Source organism: Myotis myotis, unplaced genomic scaffold (genome assembly GCF_014108235.1).
Source record: "Myotis myotis isolate mMyoMyo1 unplaced genomic scaffold, mMyoMyo1.p scaffold_m19_p_15, whole genome shotgun sequence".
NCBI lineage: Eukaryota > Metazoa > Chordata > Mammalia > Chiroptera > Vespertilionidae > Myotis > Myotis myotis.
In genome coordinates, this window is record NW_023416319.1 from 25,329,732 (window position 1) to 25,343,940 (window position 14,209).

Genomic DNA, 14,209 nt, shown 5'->3' on the forward strand with positions numbered 1-14,209 from the left:
TTCACATTCAGATTATGCCATAGATTTGCAATCACCTATAATCACAAAGTATAATAGTAAAATGAAACAAAGTCGTTCCCTGGTTATCCATGCTCAATTCACTATGTCACATCAATCGTTTTTACTGAATTTTTACCATCTAATTCTCTATCATATGGGTAGTTTCATAAATGACTTAACTCAATGTGAATTAAAAGCCATCAGCAGTACACATTCAATTATTCATTACTATTAAAAATGGAGCAAAGGTACTAGGTAATGGAAACATAATTACATGCAAGTATTATATGAATGGATATTAGTACTTCATTTTTTTCTAACAACAACAAAAAAGCAACAAAGCAATTTACCTTGAAATGTATATGTTTTTCCTGAATTAGTTAGCCCATAAGTAAAAATCAGCCGACTTTGTCCTTTCAAAAAGTCTTTTACTGGCTCCATAATGCAACCCTGGAAGAATTCCTTCTGTGTAGTTTCTGGACCAAAAACCTAAATAAGCATTTTTAAAAACAAATCTTTTCAGAAAATTCAAGTTAATATTCACAATGAGTTCTACCCTACCTCCGTGTACATGAAAATCCTGAAGAGGAGATATAGAACCCCCCAAAAAAGAGAGAGATAAATGTTTAAATTTATTTCGTTTTGTAAATGAATCTCTCATGTTTAAAAATGTTAAATCATTTTATGATTCATCCTTAAAATAGGTGCCATATCCCTAACTCTCACAAGTAAACTTGATAGTTTACCTACTCTGATAAAGTTTTCAAGATAGAATTCTGACCCAACCGAACAAGTTTTCATCTGAATTTGGGGGTGCGGGGGGGGGGGGGGATTTTTTAAGAAAAATTTATTATAAGAACTAAACTGTGATTTATTCACATATAAATTTACAGACCTGGAATTTGAGTCCTACCCTTGAGAAAAAAAATACTAGTGCCTAAGATCTAAGTTCCATAAGCAGAAGATAAATATAGCTAATTATATACAAATATGTAGCAATTTAACCTAAGACAAGTATCTTTGCCTTCAGCCCTAGCCGGTTTGGCTCAGTGGATAGAGCATTGGCCTGCAGACTGAAGGGTCCCGGGTTTGATTCTCGGGCGGCCAATTCATGATTCTCTCTCATCCTTGATGTTTCTCTCTCTCTCCCCCTCTCTGAAATCAATAAAAATATTTTTTAAAAAGGAAAAGAAAAATCTTCAGATTCATATGAGTATTTACCTTAGAAAAACTGAATTTCTGTGCCACCTGCCCAGAGCTTTTCTCACTTAACCGAGCAAGGATACTTTGAGGATCTTTCAGCAGAACAGTCTGTGAGTCCAGCATATACACACAGCCCTAGAACAAACAAATAAAAAATAATCCCACAATAAAAACAATAATGAAAACAATTATATTTTGCCCATTTAATGAAGATATAATGCAACACAAACCTCAGACTCATGTTCTTTTTCTGACTGTGTGAATGGTCTTATTCGAAGACAAACCTGAAGATAATCTTTGGATTCCAAACTGTTTGCCTATAAATGAAGAACAAAATAATTGTATTTAAAAAATACAAAACGTGACTCTTCAGAGATTATCCTTCTTTAAAGTGGCTGTTATATAACAATCAATCTGAGATTATACAAAATCTCTAAGCGGACAATGATTCTCATTTTTGACCATTTTATATATACAAAAACCAAATCTTAAAAAAAAATATTGCAAAACTTCCTCTACCTTCTATATTTACACTTGAAGTTTACAATAAGCCATTTTTACCATAACATCCTAACCTTTCTTACTAGTAACAGAGTCTAAAGCACTAAAACACAGAACTCTGGAATAAATCACAAATAACCAGAATCCCCTATCAAACCAAATGCTCAATTCCATCATGAATTTAGAATATTTCTGCTATATAGCATCCTCTTTACTGTTTCCTTCAGGGAAGAAATGAGCCTACCTCATTTTTAAAATGCAATTATTATGTCCATACAAAGGTTTGTATACAAAAGTACACAGGAGATTTGTTCATAACAGCCAAACAACGTAAACAGCAAGTGAATGGATAAACAAATTGTGGAATATCCATACTATGGACACTTTCTTTTACACACAATATGCATGAAACTCAAAATAATTATGCTAAGAGAATGAAACCAGAACCCAACCAAAAAATAAAAGAGCACATAACTTTGATTCCATTTATATAAAATTCTAGAAAGCAGAAACTAATATGTAGACCAGTGGTTCTCAACCTTCCTAATGCTGCGACCCTTTAATACAGTTCCTCATGTTGTGGTGACCCCCCAACCATAAAATTATTTCTGTTGCTACATCATAACTGTAATTTTGCTACTGTTATGAATCGTAATGTAAATATCTGATATGCAGGATGTATTTTCATTGTTACACACTGAACATAATTAAAGCATAGTGATTAATCACAAAAACAATATTAATTATTTATGTGTTTTCCGATGGTCTTAGGCGACCCCTGTGAACGGGTCATTCAACCCCCAAAGGGGTCGCGACCCACAGGTTGAGAACCGCTGATGTAGACAGAACACTAATCAGTAGCAACTTAGATGTGTGGTATGAGGAAGGAATTTTAAGGAAGTGCAAGAAAACTTTTAGGGGTAATAGAGATATTCACTACTTGATTGTAGTGATGGTCTTATGAATATATGCATATGTCAAAAATGCCCTAGATCAGCAGTTCTCAACCTGTGGGTCGCAACCCCTTTGGCGGTCAAACGACCCTTTCACAGGGGTCGCCTAAGACCATCCTGCATATCAGATATTTACATTACGATTCATAACAGTAGCAACATTACAGTTATGAAGTAGCAACGAAAATAATTTTATGGTTGGGTCACAACATGAGGAACTGTATTTAAAGGGCCAGAAGGTTGAGAACCACTGCTCTAGATGGTTTTTCTCAATGGTTAGACTTAGAGCCTCAGCCTGCAGACTAAAAAGTCCCTGGTTCAATTCTGGTCAGAGGCACATACCCTGGTTGCAGACTCGATCACCAGTGGGGGTCATGAGGGAGGCAGCAGATCAGTGATTCTCTCTCATCATTGATGTTTCTATCTCTCTCTCCCTCTCCCTTTCTCTCTAAAATCAATAAAAAATATAAATAAAAATAAACTTGCCCTGGATGGTTTTCTCAGTGGTTAGAGCCTTGGCTTATAGACCATATGGTTGTGGATTCAATTCCTGGTCAAGGGCACATACCTCAGTTGCAGGTTCAATCCCAACATAACCAGTTGATGTTTCTGTCTCTCTCTCTCTCTCTCTCTCTCTCTCTCCTATCGCGCTTTCTCTCCCTCTCCCTCAATCCACTCCCTTTCACTCTCTAAAAATCAATGGAAAAAATATCCTCACTCCTCGGGTAAGGATTAAAAAAAACAGAATTATTATAAAACTACAAAAATAGATAGTGAAGTATAGCTGTAAGGATAGACATATAGGTCAATTGAAGAGAATAATCCAGAAATAGTCATTTGATTGTCATTAAAGGCACTTACAACAATTAACAGGAAAAAATAATGCTGAGATAATTAAATAAATGGAAGTTAAAATAAATAAATAATCCAGCCTGAACCTCTATATCAACTATACACAAAAACTAGTTCAAGCCCTAGCTGGTTTGGCTCAATGGATAGAGCGTGGGCCTGAAAACTGAAGGGTCCTGGATTCAATTCCGGTCAAGGGCCTATACCCCGATTGCAGGCTTGATCACCGTCCCTGGTTGGAGAACATGCAGGGGGCAATTAATTTATGTGTCTCTCTCACATCAATGTTTCTCTTTCTCTCTCTCTGTCTCTTCATCCTCTTTTCCACTCTCTAAATATCAATGGAAAGGTGTCCTCAGGTGAGGATTAACAAAAAAATAAAATAAAAAGTGCTATCATAAAAAAAAATTAGATAGATAACAAAATATAACAATTAAAACAAAATTTAGAACCATTACTAGATGAAAATAAACCTCTGCTAATGAAGACACCATTAATCTGACAAAGGATATGTATACACAATCCTATCTAATAATAGAGAAACATGGTAATTAACCATAACTTCGCTACCCTTCCCATTGGCTAATCAGCAGGATATGCAAATTAACTGCCAACCAAGATGGCAGCCAGCACCCAGGCACCTGAAGCGAACAGGAGGCTTGCTTGCTCCAGTGATGGAGGAAGCCAAGGTTCCCTGCCTGCCACTGCCGGCCTCTGAGCTGCAGTCTAAGAAACACTGTTGCAATTATAGAAGCTAAACAATCCCCAGAAATCTGCTTTCAGCCAGCCGGGCCTCAGAGCTGGTGTTGCAACAGTGTTACAATTATAGAAGCTAAACACAGCCCAGATACCTGCTTTCAGCAGCCGAGGTCTCAGAGCTGGAGCCAAGCCTCAGAGCTAAAGCCGGCTCTCAGCTCCAGTGACAGCCATAGAAGGTAAGTAAATTCCAGAATAAAAAAAAAAGAAAAAAAGGAGAGGTTGGGAGCTTCAGTCACCCACCAGCCTGAAAACGGCCCTCAGCCCCTCACCCAGACTGGCCAGGCACCCCAGTGGGGACCCCCACCCTGAAAGGGGTGTGAACAGCTGCAAACAGCCATCATCCCCTCATCCAGGCTGGCCAGGCACCCCAGTGGGGACGCCCACCCTGAAGGGGGTGTGAGCAGCTGCAAACAGCCATCATCCCCTCATCCAGGCTGGCCAGTGGGACCCCCACCCTGATCCGGGACACCCTTCAGGGCAAACAAGCCGGCCCCCACCCATGCACCAGGCCTCTATCCTATATAGTAATAGGGTAATATGCAAACTGACCCTAACAGCAGAAAGACTGGGAATGACTGGTCACTATGACACACACTGACCACCAGGGGGCAGACTCTCAATGCAGGAGCTGCCCTCTGGTGGTCAGGTCACTCTCACATGGAAGGAGCTCTGCTCAGCCACAAGCCAGGCTGACAGCTGCCAGTACAATGGTGGTGGTAGGAGCCTTTCCTGCCTCCTCAGCAGCGCTAAGGATGTCCGACTGCAGTTTAGGCCTGCTCCCCGCTGGCAAGTGGACATCCCCCAAGGGCTGCCGGGCTGCCAGAGGGATGTCTGATTGCCATCTCAGGCCCAATCCCCTGGGGAGCAGGCCTAAGCCAGCAGGTGGTCATCCCCTGAGGGGTCCCAGACTGCGAGAGGGCACAGGCTGGGCTGAGGGGCCCCTTCCCCGCTCCCCCGTGCACAAATTTTTGTGCACCGGGCCTCTAGTATATATATAAAATTCTCTCAGATATAAGACAAACAACCTAATTTTTAAATGTGGAAATGACTTGAAGAAACATTTTGCAAAAGAAGGTACAGAGATGACCAACAATTACTTGAAAAGTGCTCATTAGGGAAATGCAAAATAGAACCATAAAAAGTACTATTACACACTCACAAAATTACCAAGCGTTGCCCTGCTGGTGTGGCTCAGTGGTTGAGCATCGATCTATGAACCAGGAGTTCACAGTTCGATTCCTGATTGGGGCACATGCCCAGGTTGCAGGCTCCATCCCCAGTAGGGGCCTTGCAGGAGGCAGCCAATCAATGGTTCTCACTATTGATGTTTATATCTCCCTCCCTCTCTGAAATCAATAAAAATGTATTTTTTTTTAAATTACCAAGAGATGGCAAAGAAGTTGGAGAAGCTGAGACCTGCACTGCTGCTACTGGTAGAGCCACTTTGGAAAACAATTTAGCACTTTCTTATGAAGTTAAATATGTACTTATATTCCTAAGTATTTAACCAAAAGAAAAGAAAGCATAAGTTCACAGAAAGGCTTCCACATGAATGTTCACAGCAGCATTATTTGTAAGGGCCCCAACTGGAAACCATCCAAAGTGCATCAAATTGTAAATGGAAAGATATGTGGCATATCTGCACAATGGACTACTACTTAGCAATAAAAACTAACAAGTTACTGATACATGATGCATGATGAGTCTCAAACACACCATGCTAAGTGAGGGGTCAGTAATGAGCCAGACAGTTAACATTTTAGGCTCTACAGGCCCTATTATGATCACCACAACTACTCGACTCTGCTACTATAGTGCAAAACAGACCTAGAAAATAAATAAATAAATGAGTATGGCTATTTATTTATAGATAGTGATATTTAAATTTCACATAATTTTCACATAAGAAAACATTCTTTTTGTGATTTTTCTTCAACCATTTAAAGGTGTAAAAACCATCCTTAGCTTGTGAGTACTACAAATACAGGCAATACACACACAAGAAAAGGCTATTATTTATTGACCCTTGTGTTAAGTAAAAGGCAACACAAAAGACTACATAATGTATGATTTCATTATAAACCAAGAAACATGTGTCCCTTCTTACCTTTTCTCCTTTCTTTCTTTATGATTAAACTAGAGGCACGGTGCATTAAATTCAGGCACTGGGGAGAGGGGGGGGTCTCTCAGCCTGGCCTGCGCCCTCTCCAAGTCCGGGAGCCCTCAGGGGATGTTGGGCCTAAGCTGGCAGTCAGACATCCTTCTGGCTGAGCAGGGCCCCCCCTGTGGGAGCTCACTGACCACCAGGGGACAGCTCCTGCATTGAGCGTCTGCCCCTTGGTGGTCAGTGTGCATCATAGCAACCAGTCATTCTGTCCTTCGGTCAATTTGCACATTAGCCTTTTATTATATAGGATGAGTCAAAGTGAAAGACCCTGACACATGATAGTATTAAATAAGCATTGTTCTTTTATCTATGTTCCTATGTGCCCCTTTCCCTTCCATTATTCTTGATAGTCTATACCCATGCCACCCAGAACGGGTTAGTACATCTCTCTAAAGCATCAAAATTAACAGTCGGAAAGGTAACAAACAGAATATAAATGGACTGACTCAAAAAGTCTACAAAGACACAAAGCAAACATTACAGTGGTAGTAAGTAGGACTTCTATTTTTTAAACACTACTGAATTATTTTAACTTTTAAAAACCTGTAATTTTTTTTAAAGTAAGGCCTGCAATTCCTAGGGGCATAGTGGACCTATTACTTGAAAAGTAACTGTTCTATATTTAAGGCATTGTGAAAAAATTACTGAGATAAGAAATGTGAGGGCTAAAAAAAATAATTTTCTTCCCACCTAGCTGGGCTAAAAATCAAATTAACAGAGGCAGACTGACAGGTGAAACTGTCCAAAGCCTATTATACGTATATACATTTAAAGGTCCATAATAATATGAAAACCCCAAAGAGGCACTGGGCAATTCAAGCTTATATGCCATCATGGAAAAAGAATGTTTCTAACTCTCTATCTCTCTCCCTTCCTCTCTGTAAAAAATCAATAAAATATAAAAAAAAAAAAAAAAAAGAAAAGAAAGAAAGAAAAAGAAGAAAAGGGTAGGGGGCAGGGATTTTGAAGGGGAATCAAGCAAACAAATACCTGCCAAGTAACCCAGAAACATGGAAGGGGTCTAGCTTGGATCTTTCCTATCCACCATACTTAATTCAAATTAGGCTAAGGTGAAAATCCTTAAGGTAAACTTGCTAGGATTCCCCTCCTGAAGCAGGCCTTTCCATCCAAATTACCTTAGGCAAGAAAGGGGGAGGTTCAAGATTCTTTCTGAGTCATTGTTTTTTAATAACCAACTTAAAATCAATATCCCAAAAGGCTCATCTTAAGATGGCAAAACTTTGGTCCTCTTTAAAAGGTTGCCCTAAACCACAACGTCTGCTCTAGCCGTACCTGTTTGCAAGTTTGTGTGCACCACATATATTTCCACTCAATTATGAAAACATAATATTTTTCTTATACTTACCTCAGTGCTTGAAGCAGCTAAGGAAAATTCACGAGAGAGATCCAACTTAATGCTTTCAACATTTATTTCCGAAGGCCTTGCAATTGGGTCAGCACTAAAAACATAAGATGGTCTAGGCACCCCATCCTTATTTACATTAGATTCCATTCTGCAAGAATAACAACTTCTTTAGGCATCTGTAATAAAGCACCATTTAAGACTATGGAGTTTAAAAAGTCTGAGTCCAGCCATACTTCCCCCATATAACTACATTTCCAGAGAAGGAAAACATTAAACGCTTCATCTATAACAGGGGTGGGGATCGTCCAGCCTGCAGGCCATAAAAGGCCCCTGAAATCATCTGGTCTGCTCTGCCAAGGTACTAGGAGTGAGTTAATTAAGTGTTTGACCAAATATAGCAGGCTTATTTTTAAGCTGATAATTTTGGATGGCCCTCCAATGATGTTGTAAATATCCAAATAGCCTTTGGCAGAAAAAAGGTTTCCCACCACTGCTCTATAACATGAAGACCCAGGGAAAAGACAAAAGACCAAATTACTTACAGATTCTGAATCAAATACAACAGCCTTCAACTATTATTCATATGATCCACCTATGGATAAATTCATCCAAGGAGATTTCATTAGTAAAGGTCAGACAATATAAAACATTTCTATTTCTGCCTGAAACCCTCTCAGAAATCAAATAGTAAGGGTGGTGTAAATTAGAACCTTGAGTTATTTTAGTTATTTAGTGTCTTCTAAAGAATGTTACTTACAGACTTTGTAACGTTTTGGCATTTAGGCGTTCAACTTAGTTACCTGGACAATTCGTTTCAACTGAATTCTTCCAAATGATGCAAACGAAAATGGAAATAAAGGATGTGGAGATATTCAAAACAGTACCGGACACATCAGTCAATGCATCATTCCATGCGTCAGTAAACTATTACAACTAAATGAAACATCAAGTCACTAATATAATCGGGGATAACCTTAACTGAAAAAAATATTAACATTCAAGCATTTACCAAGAATCTACTGGGTGCATAAAACCAGAGTAAAAAGAGAGCTCCCTGCTGTTCTTTTGACAACATTATGAAATATCCAGGTCAGGGACTCCCAAACTGTGGTTCCGGCTCAGGAAAACAGTCCTGGGCACCCAGAGGTGATATATCAATGAATCAAATATGGTCCCTGCCCACTGATCCATATAGCAGGCCAGGCACGTTAGTGCAAAAACCCAATGAAGTGCCAGCCTCAAAATTTCTACCCAGACCCGGAATCCAACTGCGACCTCCCGGCTCACAGGTCGACGCTCAACCACGCCACCGGGGAGCTGCCTTGTTTTATAAACAAAAACAAACCTGAATGTGATCACCTTAAGCAAGGATAAATAACTTCAGGCCAGGAACTCCGTTAACTAGTCCTTCGGCCAGGAATATCATTAGAGAATTACGACAGGCAGGAATCTCGGGGGCAGGAGGTAGAATGGGATGGGGGAAACCGAAACTTTCTAACCTGGCGGATGACAGGCAGCAATCACTGCAACTCACCGCACACACCCCCTTCCGCTCGGCACCGCAAAGCCCAAAAGGACAAGCCCCAGGCACCCCCAACGGTCTGAAAACAAGTGCCGAGAGGACTGCGACAGGGCCCCCCTGCCCCCCGCCAAAGAGGGCTCGTCACATGCCACGCAAAGTGCTCACCTCGCTGATCCAGGAAAAAGGGTTTGGCAATAGAGGCCCATTTCTCGACAACAGCGGCAACAATGAAAATATTAATGCCTGCAAACACTTAGTGCCTACTGTATACCGGCCCTGTTTCTAACAACTTCACCTATGTCACTTTACCTTCACAAGAACCTGAAGGGCGGGTACTATTATTACACCCACTTAGCAAGTAAGGAGACGGAGGCCCAGAAAGATTAAAGACGTTCCCCTGCGTCATTCAGCTAACAAGGCGGGGGGGTACGAAATTTAAACCCTGATACTCAGGCACAACCCTCCATCGCGCACCCAGGTCCCGAGCGTCCGCTCAGGGGCGTACCGAGCCTCCTAAGCGGGTGCTCAGATCGCCAGAGCCGTTCCTCCGCCTCGGGCCTGGCGTGTGCGGGGGCGCCCCCCCCTCCTTCTTCGCACCCTCACCTGGGCCAGCGCCTCACCGGCGAGGAAGCGCAGCCTGGCCCCCTCGACCTGGGAGCGCCACGGCGAAACGTGTTTTCAAATTCAAACGATGGCGGCCAGGGCACCGCACTGAATGCTGGGAGTGAGCGGGGCTCTTAATGACGCCGGGATGCGCCGCAGTCTCGCGGAGTAGGCTTCCCACCCGCCCCCGGAAGACGCTTTCAAATCTGGGGGCGGGCCTCCGAACGCCGGGCGGCCAATGGGCGGAGGAGCTGGTGGGGGGCCGGCCAGCGGAGGGCGGAGCTTCCCGCGGGACTGGGCGCGACGTGGGGACGCCGGCCTGGGATACGGTCCTGGAGACACTGGAGACACTGAAGACCTGGCCGGGGCCAGAGGTGAGGCCGCTGCCACCAAGCAGCCCCGCGACTCCCCTAGGACGGGTCCAGGAATGGCGGGGTCCCCGTGCAGCAGCTCCCCACGCTTATGAGGAGCGCCGCCCGCACCCCGAGGGTCACTTCTCTCGGTGCAGGACCCTACCTGTCGTCTAGAGCGGCCCTAATGAACGAAATGAAATTGTCCCAGAAAAGATGTCTAAAAGCATTTTCTCTTTACTTTCTTTTTAAAATAGAAAGAACCACCGCTGTGAGGCGCTGTACGGTGACAGTCTGAGTTCCATGCACAGGCAAGGTGTTGCAGAGCCCAGAATTAAGTGCCAGGACATCCTTCTCTGCTTCCTTTAAAAGGATCCTCTTCTTTCGAGTGTGGTGTTACTACAGCCATATGACAAGGATTTACTACTTAGGTCGTCTCCCCCTGCTTGCTGTACTTCATTTTAAAGAAAAACAACTGCTAACGTTAACTGAACGTTCATTTACCTTGTGCCAGTCATGGTGCTAGGCTTATAAAACGCATTGTCTTACTAATGCTGAGAACAACCCTTTGAGGTAGGTACTGACAGGTTCAGAGGAAACTGAGGTCCTATGGTTAAGTAATGTGCTCAAAGGTATAAGAGTATTATGGGTGGAGCTGGGATTTAAAATCAGCTGATTGACTTTAAGACTCACTCTCCTACATGTGGTCTTATTTTCAATTATTTTACTTGGTTAGTGGCATTTTTAGAACAGGTAGCTTAATGAACTTACTGTCTTCCTTTACTTGTCATTCTACTAGTGACCTGGTGCATGTTAGTGCACATTGAAAGAAAATTAATTGGAAGATGGCCCGTGGGGCGGAAGTGGGCGAGATGGGACGAAGCCAACCTCCCCCTCTCCCCATCCCTCCCCGGTCCAGCCAACCGCACCTGGAGTGACACCATGACTCAAAGAGCATCTGTGGAGTGAGTGGGGTCCCTCTGGCAGGTGGGGTCCTTCGGCCTGGCCTGCGGGGATTGTGCTGAAACTGGCTTTCCGACATCCCCCAAGGGGGTCCCGGAGTGCAAGAGGGCACTCTACAAAGTTGCTGTCATACAGGGTGTGGAATGCAAATGCAAGTGTGCAGTAAACCAGATTCGGGCCAGCAACAACATATCCCACAGCCAAAGGTGAAATCACGGGGGCCCTGCAAGGAATTGGGCTCCCTCCTCTCAGGTTTCGGGGTGCGTCACCTGAGAACCACTGCTGCCAGATCACTGCATCGCGGCAGCTCGTGCATTGAGCATCTGCCCCCTGGTGGTCAGTGTGTGTCATAGCGACTGATCAGATGGTGGGAAGGACACTTAGCATATTAGCCTTTTATATATACAATAGGTCCTTGGGTTACGTCGGAAATCCGTTCCTATGGCGTGATGTAACGCGATTTTCACTGTAAGTCGGAACCCACCTACATAAGCACCTACGGCACTCACATGGAGCACATACACAACAGTAATGAAATGAAACAGTAAAAAAAAATGTTAAAAAAAGATAACAATTCCTGACCTTTACTTGTGGTAAATAAATAATAAAAAAACATAAAGCACATATGTACATACATCGAAATGATGGAACTTTTTTTTTTTTTAAATATATTTTTATTGATTTTTTACAGAGAGGAAGGGAGAGAGATAGAGAGCTAGAAACATCGATGAGAGAGAAACATCGATCAGCCGCCTCCTGCACATCTCCCACTGGGGATGTGCCCACAACCCAGGTACATGCCCTTGACCGGAATCGAACCTGGGACCCTTCAGTCTGCAGGCCGACGCTCTATCCACTGAGCCAAACTGGTTTCGGCGGAACTTTTTTTTATAAATAAATAGGAGATGGTGACGTAACCACGAAACGACATATGTCAAGTCTGACATAACCCAAGGACTGCCTGTATAGATATTTATATCTCCCATAATCTACCTCTCTCTCCCCTCACTAACTTACTATTGTCTCCTCACTCAGCTTGCCTTCTTCCCCCACGAAATAATTATATTTGAGTTGAACCAGTTTGGAGTAAAGAAGAGGATGCAGGGCCAGGAGTAAAAATGAACAAAAGAAAGTAGCTGTATAAGGAAAGAAAGCAGGAAATAGGAAAACTTGGCCCAAATCTGGTTTACTGCACACTTGCATTTGCATTCCACACCTTGTATGACAGCAACTTTGCAGAGTGCCCTCTCGCACTCTGGGACCCCTCGGGGGATGTCTGAGAGCCAGTTTCAGCCCAATCCCCACAAGTCAGGCTGAAGGACCCCACCTGCCAGAGGGACCCCCCACCCCCTCACTCCACAGATGCCCTTTTCCTATTTAGGCTGGAACTCAAGTCTTCAGTGGGCTCAATATCACTCTCCATTGCTCCTCAGGCAAATCTACCCTTAAATCCACACTTCCTTTCATACCTCATATAATGCCTTTATTGCTTTTACTAGCTGTTAACTAATTCCCAGATCTCTAACCCTCCAGATCCTGCATTTATTGATCATTTGAAATATTTATTGAAAACCTATAAAACACGAGGGTAGGAGTTAGGGAAACAGTGAAGGAGATTGAAAAAAACAGACACTACCCTCAAGGAGCTTATATTCTAACTAGAGGCCCGGTGCACAAAAATTTGTGCACTCGGGGGCAAGGCGGGGTCCCTCAGCGCGGCCTGTACCCTCTTGCAGTCTGGGACCCCTCGGGAGATAACGACCTGCTGGCTTAGGCCTGCTCCCGGGTGGCAGAGGGCAGGCCCAATCCCTAGGTGCAGCCCCTGGTCGGGCTCAGAGCAGGGCCGATTGGGGAGTTGGGGCGCCGCCCCTGTCATGCACAGAGCAGGGCGGATTGGGAGGTTGCGATGCCACCCTCATTCACACTCAGGGTAGGGCTGATTGGGGGGTTGGGGCACCGCCCCCTGTCACACTCAAGGCAGGGTTGATGGGGAGGTTGCGGCGCCACCCCCTGTCACGCGCAGAGCAGGGCCAATCAGGGGGTTGGGGCGCTGCCCCCTGTCACTCACAGAGCGGGGCCCATCAGGGGCATTGGGGCTCCATACCCTGTCACGCACAGAGCAGGGTCGATCAGGGGGTTGGGGAGCTCCCCCCTGTCACACACAGAGCAGGGCCCATCAGGGGGTTGAGGAGCTCCCCGCTGTCACTCATAGAGTAGGGCCGATGGGGAGGTTATGGCTTTACCCTGTCACACACAGAGCAGGGCCCGTGGGGGGACGGGGGGTTGGGGTGCCGCACCCTGTCACACACAGAGCAGGGCCGATCAGGGGGTTGGGGCACCGCAGCCTGTCAGACACAGAGCCGCAGGGCGATCAGGGGGTTGGGGCGCCTTCCCCTGTCACAAACAGAGCCGCAGGGCGATCAGGGGGTTTGGGCACTGCCCCCTGTCACGCTGATCCCGGTGCCGGGAGGCCTCGCAGCTCTGCTGATCCCGGTGCTGGGAGGCATGTTACCCTTTTACTATATAGGATAGAGGCCTGGTGCACGGCCAGCTGGTTTGCCCTGAAGGGTGTCCTGGATCAGGGTGGGGGTCCCCACTGGGGTGCCTGGCCAGCCTGGGTGAGGGGATGATGGCTGTTTACAGCTGGTCACACCCCCTTCAGGGTGGGGGTCCCCACTGGGGTGCCTGGCCAGTCTGGGTGAGGGGCTGAGGGCCGTTTTCTGGCTGGCGGGTGACTGAAGCTCCCAACCGCTCCTTTTTTTCTTTTTTTTTTATTCTGGGCCAGCTTTAGCTCTGAGGCTCCAGCTTTTAGGCCTCCGCTGCTGAAAGCAGGTTTCTGGCCTTTGTTTACCTTCTTTATTTGAAACAATGTTGTGATCCTGCTGGCTGAAGCCCAGCGACTAAAGCAGGTTTCTGGGGTTTTGTTTAGCTTCTATATTTGTAACATAGTTGCTTAGAGTTGCAGCTCAGAGG

The 14,209-nt window shown here is 44.6% G+C and overlaps 1 protein-coding gene and 1 long non-coding RNA gene across 10 annotated transcripts in view; one reads left to right on the plus strand and one right to left on the minus strand.

Annotated features, from left to right (window-relative positions):
• The window catches only part of KIF20B (kinesin family member 20B), a 62,749-nt gene extending 52,700 nt beyond the window's left edge, over nucleotides 1–10,049 (minus strand). For 5 of the 9 annotated variants that reach the window (XM_036336654.1, XM_036336653.1, XM_036336652.1 and 2 more), the window contains exons 1-6: nucleotides 9,924–10,049; nucleotides 8,341–8,390; nucleotides 7,799–7,974; nucleotides 1,434–1,520; nucleotides 1,222–1,338; nucleotides 351–489 (exon numbers count right to left, since the gene is read on the minus strand). In XM_036336654.1, the coding sequence (XP_036192547.1) occupies nucleotides 351–489; nucleotides 1,222–1,338; nucleotides 1,434–1,520; nucleotides 7,799–7,945 (490 nt within the window). In that variant the 5' untranslated portion in view covers nucleotides 7,946–7,974; nucleotides 8,341–8,390; nucleotides 9,924–10,049. Of the gene's footprint in view, nucleotides 1–350; nucleotides 490–1,221; nucleotides 1,339–1,433; nucleotides 1,521–7,798; nucleotides 7,975–8,340; nucleotides 8,391–8,555; nucleotides 8,732–9,923 lie in introns of those variants that run through there. The other 4 variants (XM_036336649.1, XM_036336650.1, XM_036336648.1 and 1 more) reach the window with 4 other exon arrangements.
• A 162-nt stretch (nucleotides 10,050–10,211) lies between these two features.
• Nucleotides 10,212–10,766, plus strand: LOC118669638. The gene is made up of 2 exons (XR_004972076.1): nucleotides 10,212–10,297; nucleotides 10,531–10,766. It is a non-coding gene; the product is annotated as an uncharacterized LOC118669638 (long non-coding RNA).
• Nucleotides 10,767–14,209: the final 3,443 nt, after the last annotated feature.